This window comes from Microplitis mediator, chromosome 5 (assembly GCF_029852145.1).
Source record: "Microplitis mediator isolate UGA2020A chromosome 5, iyMicMedi2.1, whole genome shotgun sequence".
NCBI lineage: Eukaryota > Metazoa > Arthropoda > Insecta > Hymenoptera > Braconidae > Microplitis > Microplitis mediator.
Window position 1 is genome coordinate 8,729,766 of NC_079973.1, and position 18,867 is coordinate 8,748,632.

General features: G+C 28.8%; 1 protein-coding gene and 1 long non-coding RNA gene across 2 annotated transcripts; one reads left to right on the forward strand and one right to left on the reverse strand.

Annotated features, from left to right (window-relative positions):
• Positions 1–7,880: 7,880 nt before the first annotated feature.
• Positions 7,881–9,719, forward strand: LOC130667944 (uncharacterized). Its single transcript, XR_008989932.1, has 3 exons — positions 7,881–8,526; positions 8,606–9,477; positions 9,553–9,719. It is a non-coding gene; the product is annotated as an uncharacterized LOC130667944 (long non-coding RNA).
• A 4,329-nt stretch (positions 9,720–14,048) lies between these two features.
• LOC130667845 (S-phase kinase-associated protein 1-like) lies at positions 14,049–15,011 on the reverse strand. Its single transcript, XM_057469713.1, has one exon. It carries the CDS (start codon positions 14,835–14,837, stop codon positions 14,370–14,372), a length of 468 nt encoding a protein of 155 aa, XP_057325696.1. The 5' UTR covers positions 14,838–15,011; the 3' UTR covers positions 14,049–14,369.
• Between the last annotated feature and the right edge of the window lie 3,856 nt (positions 15,012–18,867).

Here is an 18,867-nt window from a genome sequence, read left to right on the forward strand (position 1 = left end):
TGTCATATTCTTAATATGATAATTTTTTTTTTTTCACCATGTCAGTAAACAACTATTTCGACTTCGCTTTTTAAGCGATGAATAAAACGTAAATAGCGCACGTGAGTTAAATAAAATTATGGAAGCAACATGTAGGTTAAGTCATAATCCGTCATCCGCGATGTGTTTAGCGCTGACACACTATGAATAACTTACCCTACTAGTTACGCCAATAACTAAAATAATTGCAATGTTTGTTTGATGTAAACTCGGACCAAAGTGAAAAATGAAATAGATGATGTATACCAAAGGAATAAATAATTAATCTTGCCATATTTTTGAGTAATATATTTATATCAGTAAAATCAACAATATATTTATGATAAATAGATAAAATAAGAATTACTTTCTCTACTTAATTTATAAATATAATACAAATAACATCATTTATATGCTGCAATATATGTTATTTGAGCTTCCTCTATACTATTATGTATCAAAAACCAAACCAATGATTTATATAAGATTAATAAGAAAAATCCTCAAGTTTATTTAATTAACCAAAGTAAACTTAAATAAATATTTCATGAGATCGCAATAGATGAGATCGACGGACTGAGATTAAATGAACAGGAATAAAAAAGCTTCATAAATATAATTTTATTGATCCAATTAAATCTATGAAGGTCAAGCACAGTCGAGCACAAAAAAATCTCGTTTTTTTTTTACACATTTACTAGACAGCATCAGAATCATAATGCCTAGTATTTTAGAATTTTTAAGCTATCGTCATATCAATAATATGAGAAAATATTTATTAGAGCCCTGGTGGATCCTAATGACGGTAAATTACCGTAATTTACCGCGTATGTCGCACTTTTCAGTAATATACGGTATTTTACGGCAAATTACGATAAAATGCGGCTATTTACGGTAATTTGCGGCATTTTTACCGTAAGCACCGTATGCTTTTTTATTTTTATAATTTTTGTAGTGCAATACTTCACCTTACGGTAAAATACCGCAGGTTTGCCGCAATTTTACGGTAAAGTACCATTCTCTTACTGTAAATATGCGGTAAAACTACCCTACTGTTTCCGTGAAATGACGTACTTTTGTCGTACAACACCGTAATTTTACCGGGGATCGCGGCATCTTCTGGTAAATCAGGGAATGATATCGGAAAATACCGTAATTGACCCTAAATTACCATAATTCTTTCAAATACTGTGAATTACGGTTATTAACGTAACTACCCCAGCAGATCCGATTTACGGTAAATTACGGTAATTAACGCAATTTACAATTTACGGTATCCAGCAGAATTGCCGCAATCTACGGTAAAATACGAAAATTTACCGCAATTTACGACAAATTACGGCATTACCGTATTTACAATAGATTACGGCCAATTACCGTATTTACCGTAATTTGCCGTAATTTGGATCTGCTAGGGAATTGCGGTTATTACCGTAATTATTACCGTCGTTCGGATCCGCCAGGAAGGGACGAAAACTCAAACGGAACATAATAATAGATTGATTTACAAGTGCATTAGAAAAAAAAATTGTAGTGCGTACTTTGAAAAAGAAAAAAAAACAATAATAAAAAAATAAAAATTGATTCTGATGGCGGTTACATTTTTTGGGATTCTGATTAAGATTCAATTATAGTAAAAGATTATTAATTGTATAAAAACGAGAATTCATGATTGATGTGTGTATATGATGCGAGGTATAGCAAGTGCATGTGTGTTTTTAATTAAAAAATAATTCTAAGGCTTTTTTAAAAATATTAGGGTAGTATTTATTATAAGTAATTAGTTATTTATAAGAGACTGTGTTATATGTACCTTAATTATATATTTATGTTGTAATAATTTGTAATTATACATACTTCACCATTCCATTATTATGTATCAAGTTACATTTTGTTTTTCATTATATTGTAAAGTTATTTATATAAAAACAGAAGATTAAAAATATAACGATAAATATTTTATTGATTTGAATTTAAATTTATTTAAATATTATTACTTTTTGAATTTAATAATTGTGCCATGTGTCATTTATCAATATCTAATGGATATACTATTCACCGCTGATATGAAAAAGAAATTAACAATCACACGCAGAAAAATGCCGCTCAAAATTAAAGAGTAATTACAATCAAAACTAAAAATTTGCTATCTCAAATAAAAAATCCCAACCCATAATAGTATATTGTGCACCTAGGTAGAAAAGTAGAACAGAGTTTTTAATTGTCTGCTAATTTCAAAAGCGTCTTTAGGTTTTTACTAAAAGATAATATTATCCTATTTCGTATCAAAAGCCCTAGTTACAATAGTTTTTCAATCAATGTTGCACTCACAAAACTATATTGTTTTTGAAAACTGACAGAACTATTGCTGCGCAAGGCAATCATGTTAAAATAGTGAATCCTTGATAAGACCTCATTTAAGTTATATTTATTATTTATGGTCTATCAAGGACTAAATTTTTTAGAGTAATAAAAAAAGTAATGTGAAAGTATTAAACGTTTGTCTTCTCACTTTTGGTAGGGTTTCATTTTTCTTTTTGTTTAAAAGCTGCCTATCACTTTGTACAATTTTCCATTTCGGTAATTGCTCTGTCAAGATCGCTTTTCTGTGGTAGTTCTTTTTTTGATATCGTTTTTTCGAATCGGAAATATTTCAAAAGTAATACTTTTACTCTACTGTACACAAAAAAAAAGATTATCGTGAATCAAGAAGAAAATGTTGTTTAAAATTTTGTTTGTGAATGAAATAAAAAATTTCTATTTGATTAAAGTGAAAAATCCTTCGGATCTAGAAATTATTTTCTTAGTCTGATAGGATTATTTCTTTTAAGTATTGTTATTTCATAGTATGAGAGATATTTTATTGAAGAAAGTTTTTCGTTAAAAGTGAAAATGAATTGTTTTTTTAGTGGCATTATATATAATTTTGTATTGTTGTATATAATTCTACATGAATCATATATAATTACATACACTTATCCAAAAAATTAAAGGAACAAGAAAATTTTATAAATTTTTTAGTGATTTTTGGAAGGCTGTATTTTCGTTAAAAATGATCGTATCGAAAAAAGAAAAAAAGCAAATTGAAGCTTGAAATCTCTAGTTTGAAGATCTTCCAGCAAAATGATTTTTTGAGCCACGGTTTTTGCGGAATCATAAGAAATAGCTCGAGACAAAATTTTTTTTAATTTTTTGGTTTTGGTTTTTGGGTCAACGGGGCCGGGAAAATTTTTTTCAGAAAAATTAATTTTTTTTTCGGATTTTCTTTTATTTTTGCGTTTGTTATTCAGTAAATGTAAGGTATAGAATAAGAAAAAAAAACTCCAAAAACGAGATAAAAAAAAAATTTTTTTACGTTTTACTTTTACTCGGGTTTTTTTAACTTCCCGCGAAGAAAATTGCAAATTTTTAAAAAAAGGGAAGTTATTGGTTTCGGTCCAATGTTCGAAAATCGAATTTTCATCAGATGTCGACGTTTTGAGGTCCTTGGAGACTATTTTGACTATTCCCGGATGGACGTCCGTGTGTATGTGTGTATGTGTGTGTGTGATCTTTTTTTTGTCCGACGATATCTTTGGAACGAAGAGCTTACCAAAACTTAGGATTGATTAGATTTTGGGGTATATCGGTCATGGAGTTTATGAGTTATTCGAAGAATAAAAATTAAAAATTTTTTTTGTTTTTTGTCTTTTGCGTATAACTTATGAACCACTTGCCCGATTCACTTCAAAATGTAATCAGTTTTAAGTTTTGTAGAGCCCTTTCGATTGCTACCAAGAACGTTCAAATCGGTTCATTCGTTTCAACGATATCGTCGGACAAAAATTATAATATTTCAGTGAAGGCATGGTTTACCGGCCTAACAAATTTTTGAGCTCGAAGAGCTCAAAAATTTACAAGCAATAATGTTTCCGAGCTCCCTGAGCTTGGAAAAAGCGGGAGGTTTTGGGGCTGGCCCGCAGGGTCAGGCGATTTTGAGATTTTTTTTTTTCGTTTCTCGGAAATTTTTGTTTTTTTTCTTTTTTATTGTAAGGCTGATATCTCAGCAGCAAATAGTAGCTGAATAAATTTCCTAAACGAGCCAGAAATTGATTTTTCCGAAAAAAATTTTCCCGGCCCCGTAGACCCAAAAACCAAAACCAAAAAATTAAAAAAAATATACCCATATACATATACATACACCGAATAAATATATGCTTAAATATAACAAAGAAAATATATGGTGCCATATATAATATAAATTATATGCTACCATATATTTCATTTAATATAAAAATTCTATATTTTTTGAATATAAAAATAAATATATCGATAAAATATATTATAAGGTAAATGCAGATGTATGTATAGCTCAATATAAAAAACATATAATATACATATATGGAATACATATATTTACTACTATATATAATTTTATAATAAATCGGCGAAAATCTCTGTATGATTTTTTATATTATACAATATAATATATCATATATTTTTTTGTTGCAAAAATATATGATTTTATAGATTTTAACCATATATTTTTTTTTTTTTTCATACGGGGTCTTACTAACTTTGATAATTTCGTTATGTTCAGTAAAAAATCTCAGTTGATTTATCGATTAAAGTTTAGTTCTTTCAATGACTTCTTTGAATTTAATATAACTATTTTTAGTCAGTTACATTAACAATAAAATAATTGACTTACTTAAAAAATAGTTTCTGCAACTAAATTTAGTTGTTACATTAACTCAAACTGATTTGTTATCGTAACTAAGAAAAATATTTGTCTCCGTAGTTCACTATTTTTTTGTAGTTACAGTTACTGAATTTTTCTCTGAGTGAAGTTATGTTTATATGAATTTCACAAAAATTATTCATCCGTATTGACTATAATATTCAAATTATTATCTGTATCATCTTGACTTTTACAAAGTTAATTACTATCTAAGATAATAGAATCTACAAAACCAATATTGCTAGTGCTAATACAAAATTTTTTTTGTGTACAAATTTCTTTTCTTACTTTAACAAATCAATTTTCGTAGTGTAACACAACAGTTGTGTTATAGTTATAAACTATTTCTAAGCGCAACAAACAATTCGCTATCATTACAAAATTATTGTAATCACAAAAAATGTTTCGTTATACGTATGTCAAAGCAGAGATTTGTTACCATACGAGTTATCTTATCTCGCGAATAAAAAAAATTGTGGCCGTGCACAGGTATGGACATTAATGCCTGGTATACTAAACTAGCACTGCAATAGTATACTAAGCATTAATGACCACATCTGTACGTGCTACCTATGTAATGAATAACCCAGTTGTTACTTAGCACTCGTTGCATACAGAGTATTTTAAATCTTCGACACATGGATTACCAGGAGTGCGATATTTGTAATAGACCATTAGTCAACGAACACAATTTACGTATACTACGTCAACGTATATTAATATATACTTCAGCTGGTTTTGTTGTCGGTGGAACAATTGGTCCAGCAATATTGCCAATTTTAGGATTTGGGTCTAGTGGAATAACCACTGGGTCATTGGCTGCATGGTGGCAAACACCAACCATAGCTGCTGGTTCGTTGTTTTCAACCTTACAATCATTAGGTGCAATGGGTACAGGACATTTGTTGTTTGGAGGAACTGGTAGTGCTCTTGGATTATTATCACAAATATCTATTTCAATTGGTTGGTGCTCTGGCCATGAGGGTCAAAATTAAACATCACACAATACAAGTAATTATTAAGAAATAAAAGGTAACGAATACTTATGATTATATGAACCTATTTATTCAACGATAATTAATGGATGTATGATTTAATATAACTAAGTTATATTATTTTATTTATAGACGTTAATAATAATTATTTATCTCCATCATTGATACTGACATCGATATCCGTTCCTGCATACTGATTTCTTATATTCACTTATATGCACTATTATGTTCACACTGTTGAAAACAAAAGTTCATTTTCATCAAAAATGTATAAAAAGTTTTTTCTTTATAAACAAAATTTTAATTTTAGTATCTATGTAAGATTGGAAATTAATAGACTGAAAAAAAAAATAATAAATAACTGAACTCAAAAAGAATTTACCCGAGTCATGGATATCATTATAAAGAAAATAGTATATATTACACACTAAGAAAGGTAAGTAAGATATTTCAACCGACATTTGTAATGGCTCCTGAGTCGAAATTTTTTTAACTTAAACTCTGTTTCAACCTAGTATAGTTTTTAGTCTGAACGTCAGGGTGAAATGGGTTTTAGAAGATAGAGAACTCCATTGAAATTAAACCCTATTTCAGTCCAGTAGCGCCTACATACGTTCGTTTCCAGACGGGTTAGGTTGAGAAAGGTTTTAAATTTAAACTCCCTTTTGGTCCTACTCATGTTTGTTTCCAGGCGAATTAGGTTAACCTAACCTAATCTATAGATCATCAGATGAACTAGGGTCTAACGGGGTTTTAATTAAAACCCTTTCTCAATATATTTACGAATATCAGGACTTACATTATTTCCACTAAATTTATAAATAATATTAGAAAATTATAAATAAAATTATACTTTTATATAAAAACAAAATTAATTGAATAATATCGCGGTATTTTCATTCAGAAATGATTCATCATTCTTAAATAAATAAATATAAATAACATTTTTTTTAAATGTCTACTTCTTTGAAAATTACAATTGAATAATCTATAAATTCCTATTGGTTGATTATTTATCTAACTCAATCATTAAACTCATTATTCAGTTATTAAATTATCTTTTATGTATTAATTTCTTGTATATTTTTTTTTAATTTTAGTTTCTTATCAATACTACAAGATAAATAATTTTTAAGTTTTAATCCCATTTTCACCCTAAACAAAAATTTACAGGTTCGACTAGTATAAATTGAAACAGAGTCTTAAATTTCAAATTAAACCCTGGTTTATTATTTTTCGAACTTATTTGAGGCGTACTACACTGAAAAAAATAAATATTTGTCCCAAATAAATCAATTTATTTATGGCTTTTTTTTGAATATTTCTTAATGTCAAATAAATATATTTGGTGCAACAAAATATGACAGTTGATTCAAATTAAACTACTCAAATATATTATATCTTTCTCACAATTAAATATTTATTTGGCCATATCCAAATATACGATATCTTTGGCCCAAATAAATCTTTTTTTCAGTGTAGGATGAAATAGAGTTTTAAGCTTCGAACTAAACCCTCGTTCACTCCTTCTTACCCGAAAAAGGTTTTAAAATCGAGGCTTACCCGAGCCAAAATCGAAGATGACAAATATGTGGGTGGGAACGCTTCATTTTCCTGTATTATTTTTCACTAGATATGCACCTAAAAGTTCTAATTTTTCCTCTGTATGAAAAATAAATGACACATGCCTAATTTTCTTTCATTCATTTTTTCGTAAAAGAAAAGTTCGAACTTTATTTTCGCTTAGTGTGAACATAAAAAATGAATTCTCATTTACTAACACTGATTTCAATATTACTTTTGTTTTTTATTCAAATTTTAAAATATGACATCAATTACTGAGCAATTATTCGTGAATCAATCACAGTATTTAAAAGCTGACGGTCGTTCTGCATTACTATACTAGCCACACGTATTATCGTGCTCACAAAAACTTAACTTTGTTCATATATATTGTCATCCCAACAAGAGATTGGTTTTCGGGTATCGTCGGTTTTTACTCCCACTCTGGATGTTTTATGTGCTAAATGTTCTCCCACTTTTCTATACGCATGCGCAGTTCATAAATCTTCGGTAGTGGGGGCAATCTCCGAAGTCTATTCTCTTACGGAGACCACAATACTACTCAAAGTGGGGGTATAGGAAATATGTATGAAGTGATTGCAGTAGGGCGACCGTTCGCTTGATGGGACAACAATGCTTGATTGATAAGCGATAAGCCAGTTGTTGTTTAGTACTCGTGGTGACATACAAAGTATTTCAAACCTTTACAACATGTATCAGTTGTGCAAAATTTGTAATAAACCATTATTCAACAATCACAATTTACGCGTACGACTTTGGAATATATTCAAATGTAGTTCAATCAGTGGTCTTGTCGGTACAATAATTGGTGCTGCAGCATTGCCACTTTTGGGTTTTAGATATGCTGGAGTAATGGCTCGTTCATTGGCGGCAGCATGCCAAACAGCATACACAGCTGCCGGCTCAGTATTTGCAATTTTACAATCATTGGGAGCCACTAGAATTGGAATTTTTTTGTTTGGGGCTATCGGTGGTATTGGTTTTGGACTAATTAGTTTTCTATTATCATCAAATTATTTTACTACAACTGGTTGGTGCTATGGTCATAAAGATTAAAATTACAGTTCTCCGAATGAGAAAGTGTACTTTGGGTTTTCAACCCTCTTTTATAAGTTATAAACACTACACATCGAAAATAATTATTAAAAAATAAAATATCATAAATACTAATAAATATATAAAAATTTTCATTCAATGATGATTTAAAACGTATGTATGATTTAACATAAATAAGTAAAAATTTTTTCTCTATAGACATTCATAACTATTATTTTTTTTCTTTTCATAGTTGATAGTGCTATCAACACCGACATTGTGCTTCACATACTCATATTACACTCTTGTATGCAGAAACTTATACGCATGTATATAAGATTGCACTCCTTCCATACACTCCATGTAGCAGTTACGCAGTCCAATTTAAGATGACAGCACTTATTTTTTATATTAAATATTGCGAAGAGACGGCATTTCTTTATATATAAACAAATCAAACAGTTGATATATTATGTACTATTATTTACTTCATACTTTTTACTGCTTACATAAAAATAAGAAGTTAATCATTAGCAATTCAATAAAATGATTTTCTTAATAATTTGGTAATTGATAAAATTGTTAAACTTATAATTCTAAATTAATTATATTTGAAAAAAATGTCTTTTGTGTGCAATAAAAATTTTCAGTCCTTATATTTACGGCAAAACTTCTCGTATAAACAAAATTGGTGTGTTTTACTTTATTCCTGTTTATTTTAAGGTAGTTTACTCGCAAACCGACTTTTTATAAGAATTTCATATGATTGAAATATGATATCAAGGTATATGTCCTGCATGTATTTTTAAAAAATCAGAATTTTTAATCGTTTGTGAGGCGAGATATTGATAATCAAAATGCACACAGTTAACGTATAGTAGCCCCGACTAACCTATAAAAAAAGTCATATTTTCACGTATATTTCAAATTATTTCGCTTAAGAACCTTTCCAAAAACTAACAGATTGTAGAAAAAAAAATTTCGAATTAAAAAAAATTTTTAAATAACCATACTACCGATTAGTGAAAAAGTTGTAAATATTCAAAGAAATCTGTCGCACAATTTCAAATGAGAAAAGCGAGTAAGCAATATCAAGTAAAAGAGGAAGCAATAGCGAGTGAGAGAGTAAGCAATAGCATATACTATAGGTCGCGAGTGAACTGCCTTAATAATAAACAACTTTTTTTTTTTTTTGCTTAGGTGCAGTTCCTGGTATCCAGTTGCTCATTTATTGCCGGTTTAAAAATTGCTTATCAGTATATAATTTTCTCATTTTAATGGTGGTTCCTTCATCAAAAAACTGACAAAATACACTGTTAGAAGTATTTATTTGAGCCAAATAAGATTTATTAATAGTTAATAAATGATTTATTAAATGAGATTTATTTGAGCCAAATAAGCCATTTCTTAATAGTTAATAAATGGCTTATTTGAATAGAAAGAAATGACACATGAAGTTAAGGTTATAGCTTGAACGGAATGAGTATGATTGTTAGTAAAAATTTATTGTAATATTTCATTTTTTTTTTTATTTTTTGTATAATAATTTTTATCTTCAATTAACATTAATTGTGTGTATTATTTTCTTTAAAAAAATAAAATTAAACAGTCCTATAAATTATTTGTCATAACCTTACTTAATTAACTTCATGTGTCATTTCTTTCTATTCAAATAAGCCATTTATTAACTATTAAGAAATGGCTTATTTGGCTCAAATAAATACTTCTAACAGTGTAGTGTTTGACGGAATTTAATAATCGTGATAGTAATATCGGTATCAAAATAATTGTTTTTTAGTATTATATCTTTTATCAAACAACTACAATAATATATGTTTTATGTTACTTCAATAGATATATGTATAAATACTGCCATAATCCCCCCCCCCCTTACCCGTTTTGCTGGGTGACAATGGAACTTTCAATGCTGTTTTAACCAGAGTATCAAATAATATATTGGAAAAATAATTAAATTAAAATTCACATTAGGATTTTTTTTTTTTTTGTAAGCCTGAAAATTTTTATTAAATATTATTTTTAAATAACTAATCCCAAATACCGGATTAAAAAATTAAAAAATAGTAATTTATCAATCGAGTGCGATTGTGTTTAAGACAATGATGATAAAGATGAGCATCAAATGTTGGCATTTTTAGATTTCCTAAACCTTTATTAATCTATCCAATTGTTTAAAATGATTATGATAGTAGAATCAACAGACAGAGTCAATTTTTACATTTTCAAGGAAATAAATTAAACGTTAATAAAAAATAATTTGAAAAAAATGCATATGAAGAAGATTTTTCATAGTATTAATGTCTTCCCTGTCGAATAATTTTTTAATAACATAGAATTCAGTAATTAAAAATTATCAATTTTCTACTGATTTCATAATCATAAAAAATAAGTTTATTTTATAATTGATTTACCCTTTAGACTTAGATTTCTTTCATTTCTGTTTTACTATTAAATCACAATGTAATATCTACTTTATCAACAATAAACTGTAGCTGAAATCGTTGGCTGGCACCACAGTTTAATTATTTGAAAACCAAGTACACTTGATTTACCATTAGAGTTGAACTAAATCCCAATGGAACAAACTCACATTCTCTACAACTTCAATATCATCACAAAACTGTGTGTAAGCAACACTAAATGATGACTTTATTATAATATGAATCTACATCGCATTGATGACAAGTACAATTAATTAAAAGTTAACTTTCTCTTACATCGATTAGTATAATAGACGTATCGATTCCACCATCAATACCAACTTAACGTATACGGTATCAAACAGAAACGATGAAATGTATGTTCTCCTCAAGTACTTACTGTAATTAATATAGCGTTCGTGCCTAAAATGAATTGCCTCCTCGTTCTACGAAAAAATCTTCGATTGATACTTAAAAAGACAAAAAAAGATGTACTTCGAAGACAAGTGAATGGCACCCGAATATTTAAAACAACCAGCAGTGATCGGCAAAGTCGGTTAATTTACTCTTCGGTTATTTCACTGTAAATTTGACTTTAAGCTCAAGTACCTTTGGAACAGTTGGACTTATCGAAAAATAATTATAAACTTTTTTTGTAGGGTGTTCGATCTCCTACAAAACTAATTATCGTGCATTAAAGTTCGTTGATTGGTTTGTGAGCTAGAAAATTCTAAAAAAAAAAAATTTTTTTCTGTGTTATTTGAATAGAAAATAGAAAAATGGATTGAGGCAAACCTTAATATTATTATTAAGAGCTCGGAATGGTACCAAAATTTTTATTTATACTTTCAATTTTCGGATACCATAAAAAAAATTGTTTTTTTTTAACTTCCCGTTAAGAAAATCGATGATTTTCAAAAATTCGGGAAGTTATTGTTTTCACCCCGATTTGCGAAAATCGAAATTTCATCAGATGTCGACGTTTTGAGGTCCTAGGAAGCTATTCTGACTATTTGCAGAATGATGTCCGAGTGTCTGTATGTATGTATTTTTATGTGTGTGTGTGTTTGTGTGTGTGACCGATCTATGACTTTTTAACTAATGAACCGATTTGGATGGTTAAGGCGGCAATCGAAAGAGCTTGTTGGCCATCAACTTTCCTGATCATTTGATAAAGTAGACTCGAAAATATTGACGAATTACGAAAAAAAACTGTGCGTCGGTTGGCCCTGCGGGCCAGCCCCAAAACTTCCCGCTGTTTTCGAGCTCAAGGAGCTCGAAAATATTAGTGTGAAATCGGCGCATTTTATTGAATTCTACACTGAAAAAAATAATCGCTAGCAGCTAGCGATTGTTTTTTTTCAGTGTAGAGCTGATTAGATATTGGAATCGATCGATCAAGCCATTTCTGAAAAATAAAAAAAAAACTGAAAAAAAAAATTGGTTTTTCTGTATTCCTTCTATATATTAAAGTCCATTCGATCGATCGATTTGAAATTTTCAGAAAAGTTGACGTCCAACAAAATCTTTCGATTGCCACCTTAACCATCTAAATCGGTTAATTCATTAAAAAGAAATGAAGAGTTTATTTCCATACACACACACACACACACACACAGACACTCGGACATCCTTCTGAAAATAGTCAGGATAGCTTGCTAGGACCTCATAACGTCGACATCTGATGAAAACTCGATTTTCGCAAATCGGGGTGAAAACAATAACTTCCCGAATTTTTGAAAAGTAACAATTTTCTTAGCGGGAAGTTGAAAATTAATTACAAGTAAAAATTTTAATGCAACTATAAACTTTGAATCTTAAATTTTTAAATTATTAATATTATCATGATTTTTTTTGTTATCATCCTAACTTATTATCATAAACTGTGCATACAAATAGAGGAATAAATTTTTTTTATAACACATTCTGAGCTATCGTAATTAAGATGAATTTGATGTAATGAAATTAACCGACAAAATTAACAAAAATGTTCAATCGAATTCAAATTAAAAAATATAGGAAGAAACTAAATTCAAAATTTGCTAAAGTTATATATTTTCTCCAGAACTGCCGGGTCCAAGATTGCTGGTTGACTCATCATCATCAACAATAACAGGGTCCATGAGATCAGGTTACTATCGAGATTTTTATGGTATTTGACATCATCGCAGTTTTTTCATCAATCTCGAGTATTTTTTCATCACTAGTTGGAACTTTGACAGTCTGCATTTTTAATTGATAATTAATATTACTAATAGTAATAATAGCAAATAGTTGAAAATTTTATTTATAACTGATAACTGTATGTGGTAACGATTTCGAGACTATTCGAATAGATACTCTGCAAAAGCAAGAGCTCAAGTGTACGTCTGATCATTTTGAAATTCTGAGCTCGCCTGTCTACGTCTTTGCTGGTTGAGCTTCTGGTATTTCGAATTGTCATAAACTTTAGAGTAAGGATGGCTTTGTACTTTGTGTCGTATTTCGAGGAATTCAAATAGTAAATTCATTTTGAATGGTTGATAAACTTTCAGATAAACAAAAAAATTAATTAAAATAATAAAATTTAAAAAAATGCGCGTACTAATTTTTGAAATATCCAAGTACGTATTTTTTAATTTTTACTCCACTTAAATTCTATTTATTTATTCAAACATTGCCAATTGACAGCTACATTTACAATCGTTCAAAATATGGTCCTGAAGTTATAAGACAGTTACATAACAATTTTCGGATTTTTTATATACTTATTTCTTACTTCAGGATCATAACTATCCAAGCTGCCAGTTCTATGAACACTAGTCATACGACTATTAGACAGCAATTAGGCTCGTCATTATTTAAATTCTTGGAAAGGTTCGGGATTAAATCTTTCATAGAAATCTGTTAATGACGAGGAACATTAGAAATTCAAGCCTCACATGTTTAAATGGTCAAATAATTACTTTTGCTTAGTGTGAAACATCTGGACAAGGTCCATAACAATGGCCAGCGAGATAACAAAAAAAAAAAAAAATGTAAATAATAAATATGAAACTAAATCTAACTTTTGACTATAAGTTTTCTTGAACTTCAACGAGATAATTTAAGTATCAATTATAAAATTGCTAATTAGTATAATTAACAAATATTAAAAATCAATTATTAAGTAATTTAAAAAAATATAAATTCTAGGTTATTGATAATTACATACTATGAGAAATTAATTAAATACAAACGACAAAATAAAATATTAAATTTCTTTTATTGTAATTTTTCATTTAACCACATGGTAACACTGTACAATTACCAAAATTATTATAAATCATTTTCATTTCATGTAACAACAAATTTAATTATTATATTAATTGGTCATCACGTGTAATCGTATACTTGTATATTTTTTGTTAAATATTTAGTCGTATCACAAAACAATTTCTTGCAATATAAGAAAAAAGAAATGAAAAATACAATCAGATAATAAAAAAAAAAAGAAAAAAAACTTATTTGATTAATAATTTATGTTTGAACTTAATAGTTACTTTATCATTGACTCGTCTCCTTGTCCGTCTCTTCATCCTTCTCCGTGGGCCCGCCATCTTATGCTTTTACGACATCGTTATTATCAACAGGAGTTTTGGTTGGAGGCAGGTTGAAAGTCTTTCTAATTTCATCAGGAGTCTTTCCTTTAATCATGCAGGCGACAGTTTTGCAAGTTACGTCCATTAAGCCCTTGATGTCTAGGTAATTAGCAGCGCGGATTATGGCGAAGAGAGTTGGCTGATCAACTTTCAGGAATTCAGAGTCCCAGGTACTGATGTCGTCGCACCTTTTTTCTTGAGTTTCGTCGTCTTCAGGAGCTGGTGGATCATCCTTGTGATGCTCAGCCCATTCAATAACTTTTTTTAAGATTGCCGAGTGTACATTAGGTAGAGGCACCACTTCGTCATCGCTATCTCCCAATCCAAGATCTTCCAACATGGTTTTAATGGTCATCGACATCTTAGCAACTTTAATATCAACCTCGAAAAGCTCTTTGTCGTTGCTCTCAAGTTTTATTAAAGACATTTTTTATTTATTTAATAGTAGTCACTTTTAATTCACAGATCTTGTTCAATTATTTTTAAAATGTTTGTAATATTTTTATGCGTCACTAAAAACTGTTGCACGTGTTGTCGGTTCGACGACGAATTACGATTTGTGAAGCCAACGACGCTCTGCTAGTTTTTCCGTTTCGTTGTTATTTTTAGTTCCTATGAGGTAAAGTGGGGGAAAGAGCGCAGCAGCATCGTGTTTTTAAAATCTACTTCCTTCCGTCTTGTATCAGTACTCGTTTTACAGCGCCACGGTGTACGAAGTTAAAGTTAATAAATATTTGAATTATAAAATAAAATTTATGACTTATCGAGTATTCAAATAACTAACAAGAGTTTAAACACTGAGGGTAAATATTTAAATCTGATATTTACTTAAATCAGAAATTAATTTTTTATTTAAAGATTTAAATAAAAAATTTTAAAATTTATGACTTACTTTGATTAAAGCAAAGCTTCAATAATAAGAGTTTTATTTCAAAAGCCTTAAGATTTCATTACGATTTCTGAAAAGTAATAGAACTAAATAAAGGATTTAATATTTGTATTAAAAATAAGTACTTGATATGAATGAATTTTTATTTTTATTGCACTGAATTAAATTATAAGACCATCAGAGTAAATTATACATATCAATTTGATTAGAATTGGAAAAATTAATGACAAGCATAAATTTTAATGCAACTATAAACTTTGAATCCTAAATTTTTAAATTATTAATATCATTATAATTTTTTTCGTAATCATCCTAATTTATTATTATAAAATATACTAAATTGTATACTTTTTTTATACTTATTTTATATATTTGGGATATTCTCGTTGACAGATTTGCAATGTATATCGATTATGAAACTTTCTACTTCTATAATAAATATCTTCAATCAACTATAGTTTAGTTTATAAATTCCGAATATATTAAAAAGTATACTTTGAGGTATAGTTTTGCATATATGTAATATTACACAATTAATAATATCTTAATCATAATAAATAATAATTTAATAATAATAATTCAAATAATAATTTAATAATTATTATTTGAATATTTAAATGTTAAAAAAGTTTTAATATTTTTCTAATTTTTTGATAGCCAGTGAGTGTGCACAAAACTATTTATATTAATACTCTTTTATTAGCTTCACCTGTATGTATGTTTGTTGTATGTATGTATTAGGGTGCTTTATTTCGATTATTTTTAACTTCCCGCTAAGAAAATCGACGATTTTCAAAAAATTCGGGAAGTTATTGGTTTCACCCCGATTTTCAAAAACCGGGTTTTCATCATATGTCGACATTTGAAGGTGCTAGGATGCTATTCTGTCATTTTCAGAGCGATGTCTGTATGTATGTGTATGTGTGTGTGTGTGTGTGTGTGTGTGGATGTAAACCTTTCATATCTTTTTGATGAATGAACCGATTTAGATGGTTCTTGGGGTATTCGAAAGATATCTTCTGAACTTAGATTTTCAAAAAAATTTTAGACCATTTAGTCAAATAAACTCTGAAATATTTAAGAAATACGAAAAAAAAAATAATTTTTTGGATATTATGAAAACTGTTGGATCGATCAATTCCAAAATTTAATCAGCTCTAGAACTCGATGTAAGCATTCTATTGCCACCTCAACCGTCCCAATCGGTTAATCCGTTCGAGAGATATTGTTGACGGAATAATAAATGTAAAATCTATATCTGCTTTTTTCATTAAAAAACATCATAATTACTGAACATAATTACTCAAAACTAATATGTTCTTCTTTATATAAGTCATTGGAAGGGATTGCTCAAAAATCGTCATGTTCGCGGGTATCACGATGTACTTACACGATGTAGATACAACGTATCACATAAATACTTATTTTTGAGCTAATTATTGAACATAATTGTAAATAAATATATAAAAAACGCTCATGCATTCATTATTTTGGATTCTAAATTTTCAAACTTCAACATAAAGCGTAACCCTTTTGAGCTTGAAAAGCTCATAAGACAAGAGAAACAAAGGTTTTTTCGAGCTCGAAAATGTATTTATACTAATGTTTTCGAGCTCTTGGAGTTCGAAAACAGCGGGAAGTTTAGGGGCTGGCCTGCAGGGCCAACCGATGCCCAGATTTTTTTTTTGATCACATCACGAAATTTTGTTGAAAGTACCCTAAGAAAAAATTCTCTCACAATTTTAGGCCTTAATATTAATATCAAGTGGTGGTCCAAGGCATGTAAAGATTTTCCATTGAAAATACACGTAAACTTTGATTTTTTTTTTTAATTTCTACAGCGCAGCCGTATTTCATGGCATCATTTTCACCGTAGACACTTATTTCTCAGAATTGAATGCTCTACAGAAGTGCCCATTGTGGCTAAGTCGTAACTCACACTAGCGAGGTAGTACGGGCCACTAAACCTAATTTTATCATGAAATTTGCATTTTTTTAAATATATCTCGTAGATAAGAAGAGCTACAGAAAAAATGTGAATGATAAATTTGTAGAAAATTTAATTACCTACAAAAAGATTCATATGAAATATTCATTTATTAACATTTTTGTAACGATACTCCAAAGTAATTTACTAAAATTTTGTTATTAATAAATTCACTACCAAGTAATTGAAAACACAATAATTATTAATTAATAAATAAATTTTTCAATAGTAATATTTCTATGGTTAATTATTAAGTATCGAAAGAATTGATTATATACTGATAAATAATTACTAAATATCGGATCAATTAAAAATACTTAACTGACTAATTATTAAGTATTTGAATAATTAGTAACTTTTTTAGTTTTAATTAATTAATATTTAGCAATGAATATTATTATTATTATTTTGTCATATTAATAAATAATAATAATAGTAATAATTTATTACCAGAAAAGATAGGGGAGGGTGGGGCAGAGCGGCCCCCATGGGGCAGAGCGGCCCCCCTGAAATTTTGACCAAAAAAAAAATTTTTTTTTTTTCGACTTATTACTATAAATCCGATATGTTTGCGCATTTTTACCCCTACGCATGACATTTGGGGCAAAATGGACAAGCCCAAAATTTTGAAAAAGTGATTTTTTCATATTTTTATCGTCAAATTAAAAAAAAATTGTTATAATTCCACATTTCTAGCCCTACGCATAACACCTGGGGCAAAATGGACCAGCCGAAACTTCCGAAAAAATTATTTTTTCATATTTTTCGGCCGTTTCTCTATGTAAGAGACAAATTTGGTCACTAAAAATTTATAAAAATTAAAATTTTTTTTTTAGTTGATAAATTTTTTAAATAAAGTAAAATTATAGAATTGATGTTTTTTTTTCTTAAATAACAATTAGTAATTAAGGTAATCGAGAATGAACGATTTTTTACGCTTTAAAAAATTTTTTTCGAGTAATATAAAACCAAAAATAGTTGTCAAGAGGAAGAAATACATTCTTAATGATGAAAACAATTTAAAAAAAAAAAAAACGAAAAAAAAAATTTTTTTTATCACTTTTTGAAGGGGGCCGCTCTGCCCCACAAAAAAAAAAAAAAAATTTTCAGAATTTTGGCAAAATGTCCATAAATTTGTTCGAAATAGGACAAAAGTAAAGTGATCTTATGGTTGAAAGCCACAAAAAATAATAATTGGCTTAGGGGGGCCGCTCTGCCCCACCCTCCCCTACAGATATTTGTTCTTAACTTAATGTTAATATTCAGATATTTAAAAAAATAAAATTCCGAAAATAATAAATTTTAGAAAAATAAAAAATAAATAATAAAAAAATATTTTTTTGCTAATCTCGGGTCCTTATATTTACGGCAAAACTTCTTGTATAAACAAAATTGGTGTGTTTTACTTTATTCCTGTTTATTTTAAGGTAGTTTACTCGCAGAACGACTTTTTATAAGAATTTCATATGATTGAAATATGATATTAAGGTATATGTTGAAACGAAGTTGAGGTCCACCCCCTATAGTAGGGGTGAATCAACCGTCCCTTACCCATTTAAATTAAATGGACCCGTGTCTTTT

Coding starts and splice junctions, on each gene's coding strand:
- LOC130667845 (XM_057469713.1), bottom strand. CDS start 14,837: ATGTCTTTAATAAAACTTGAGAGCAACGACAAAGAGCTTTTCGAGGTT.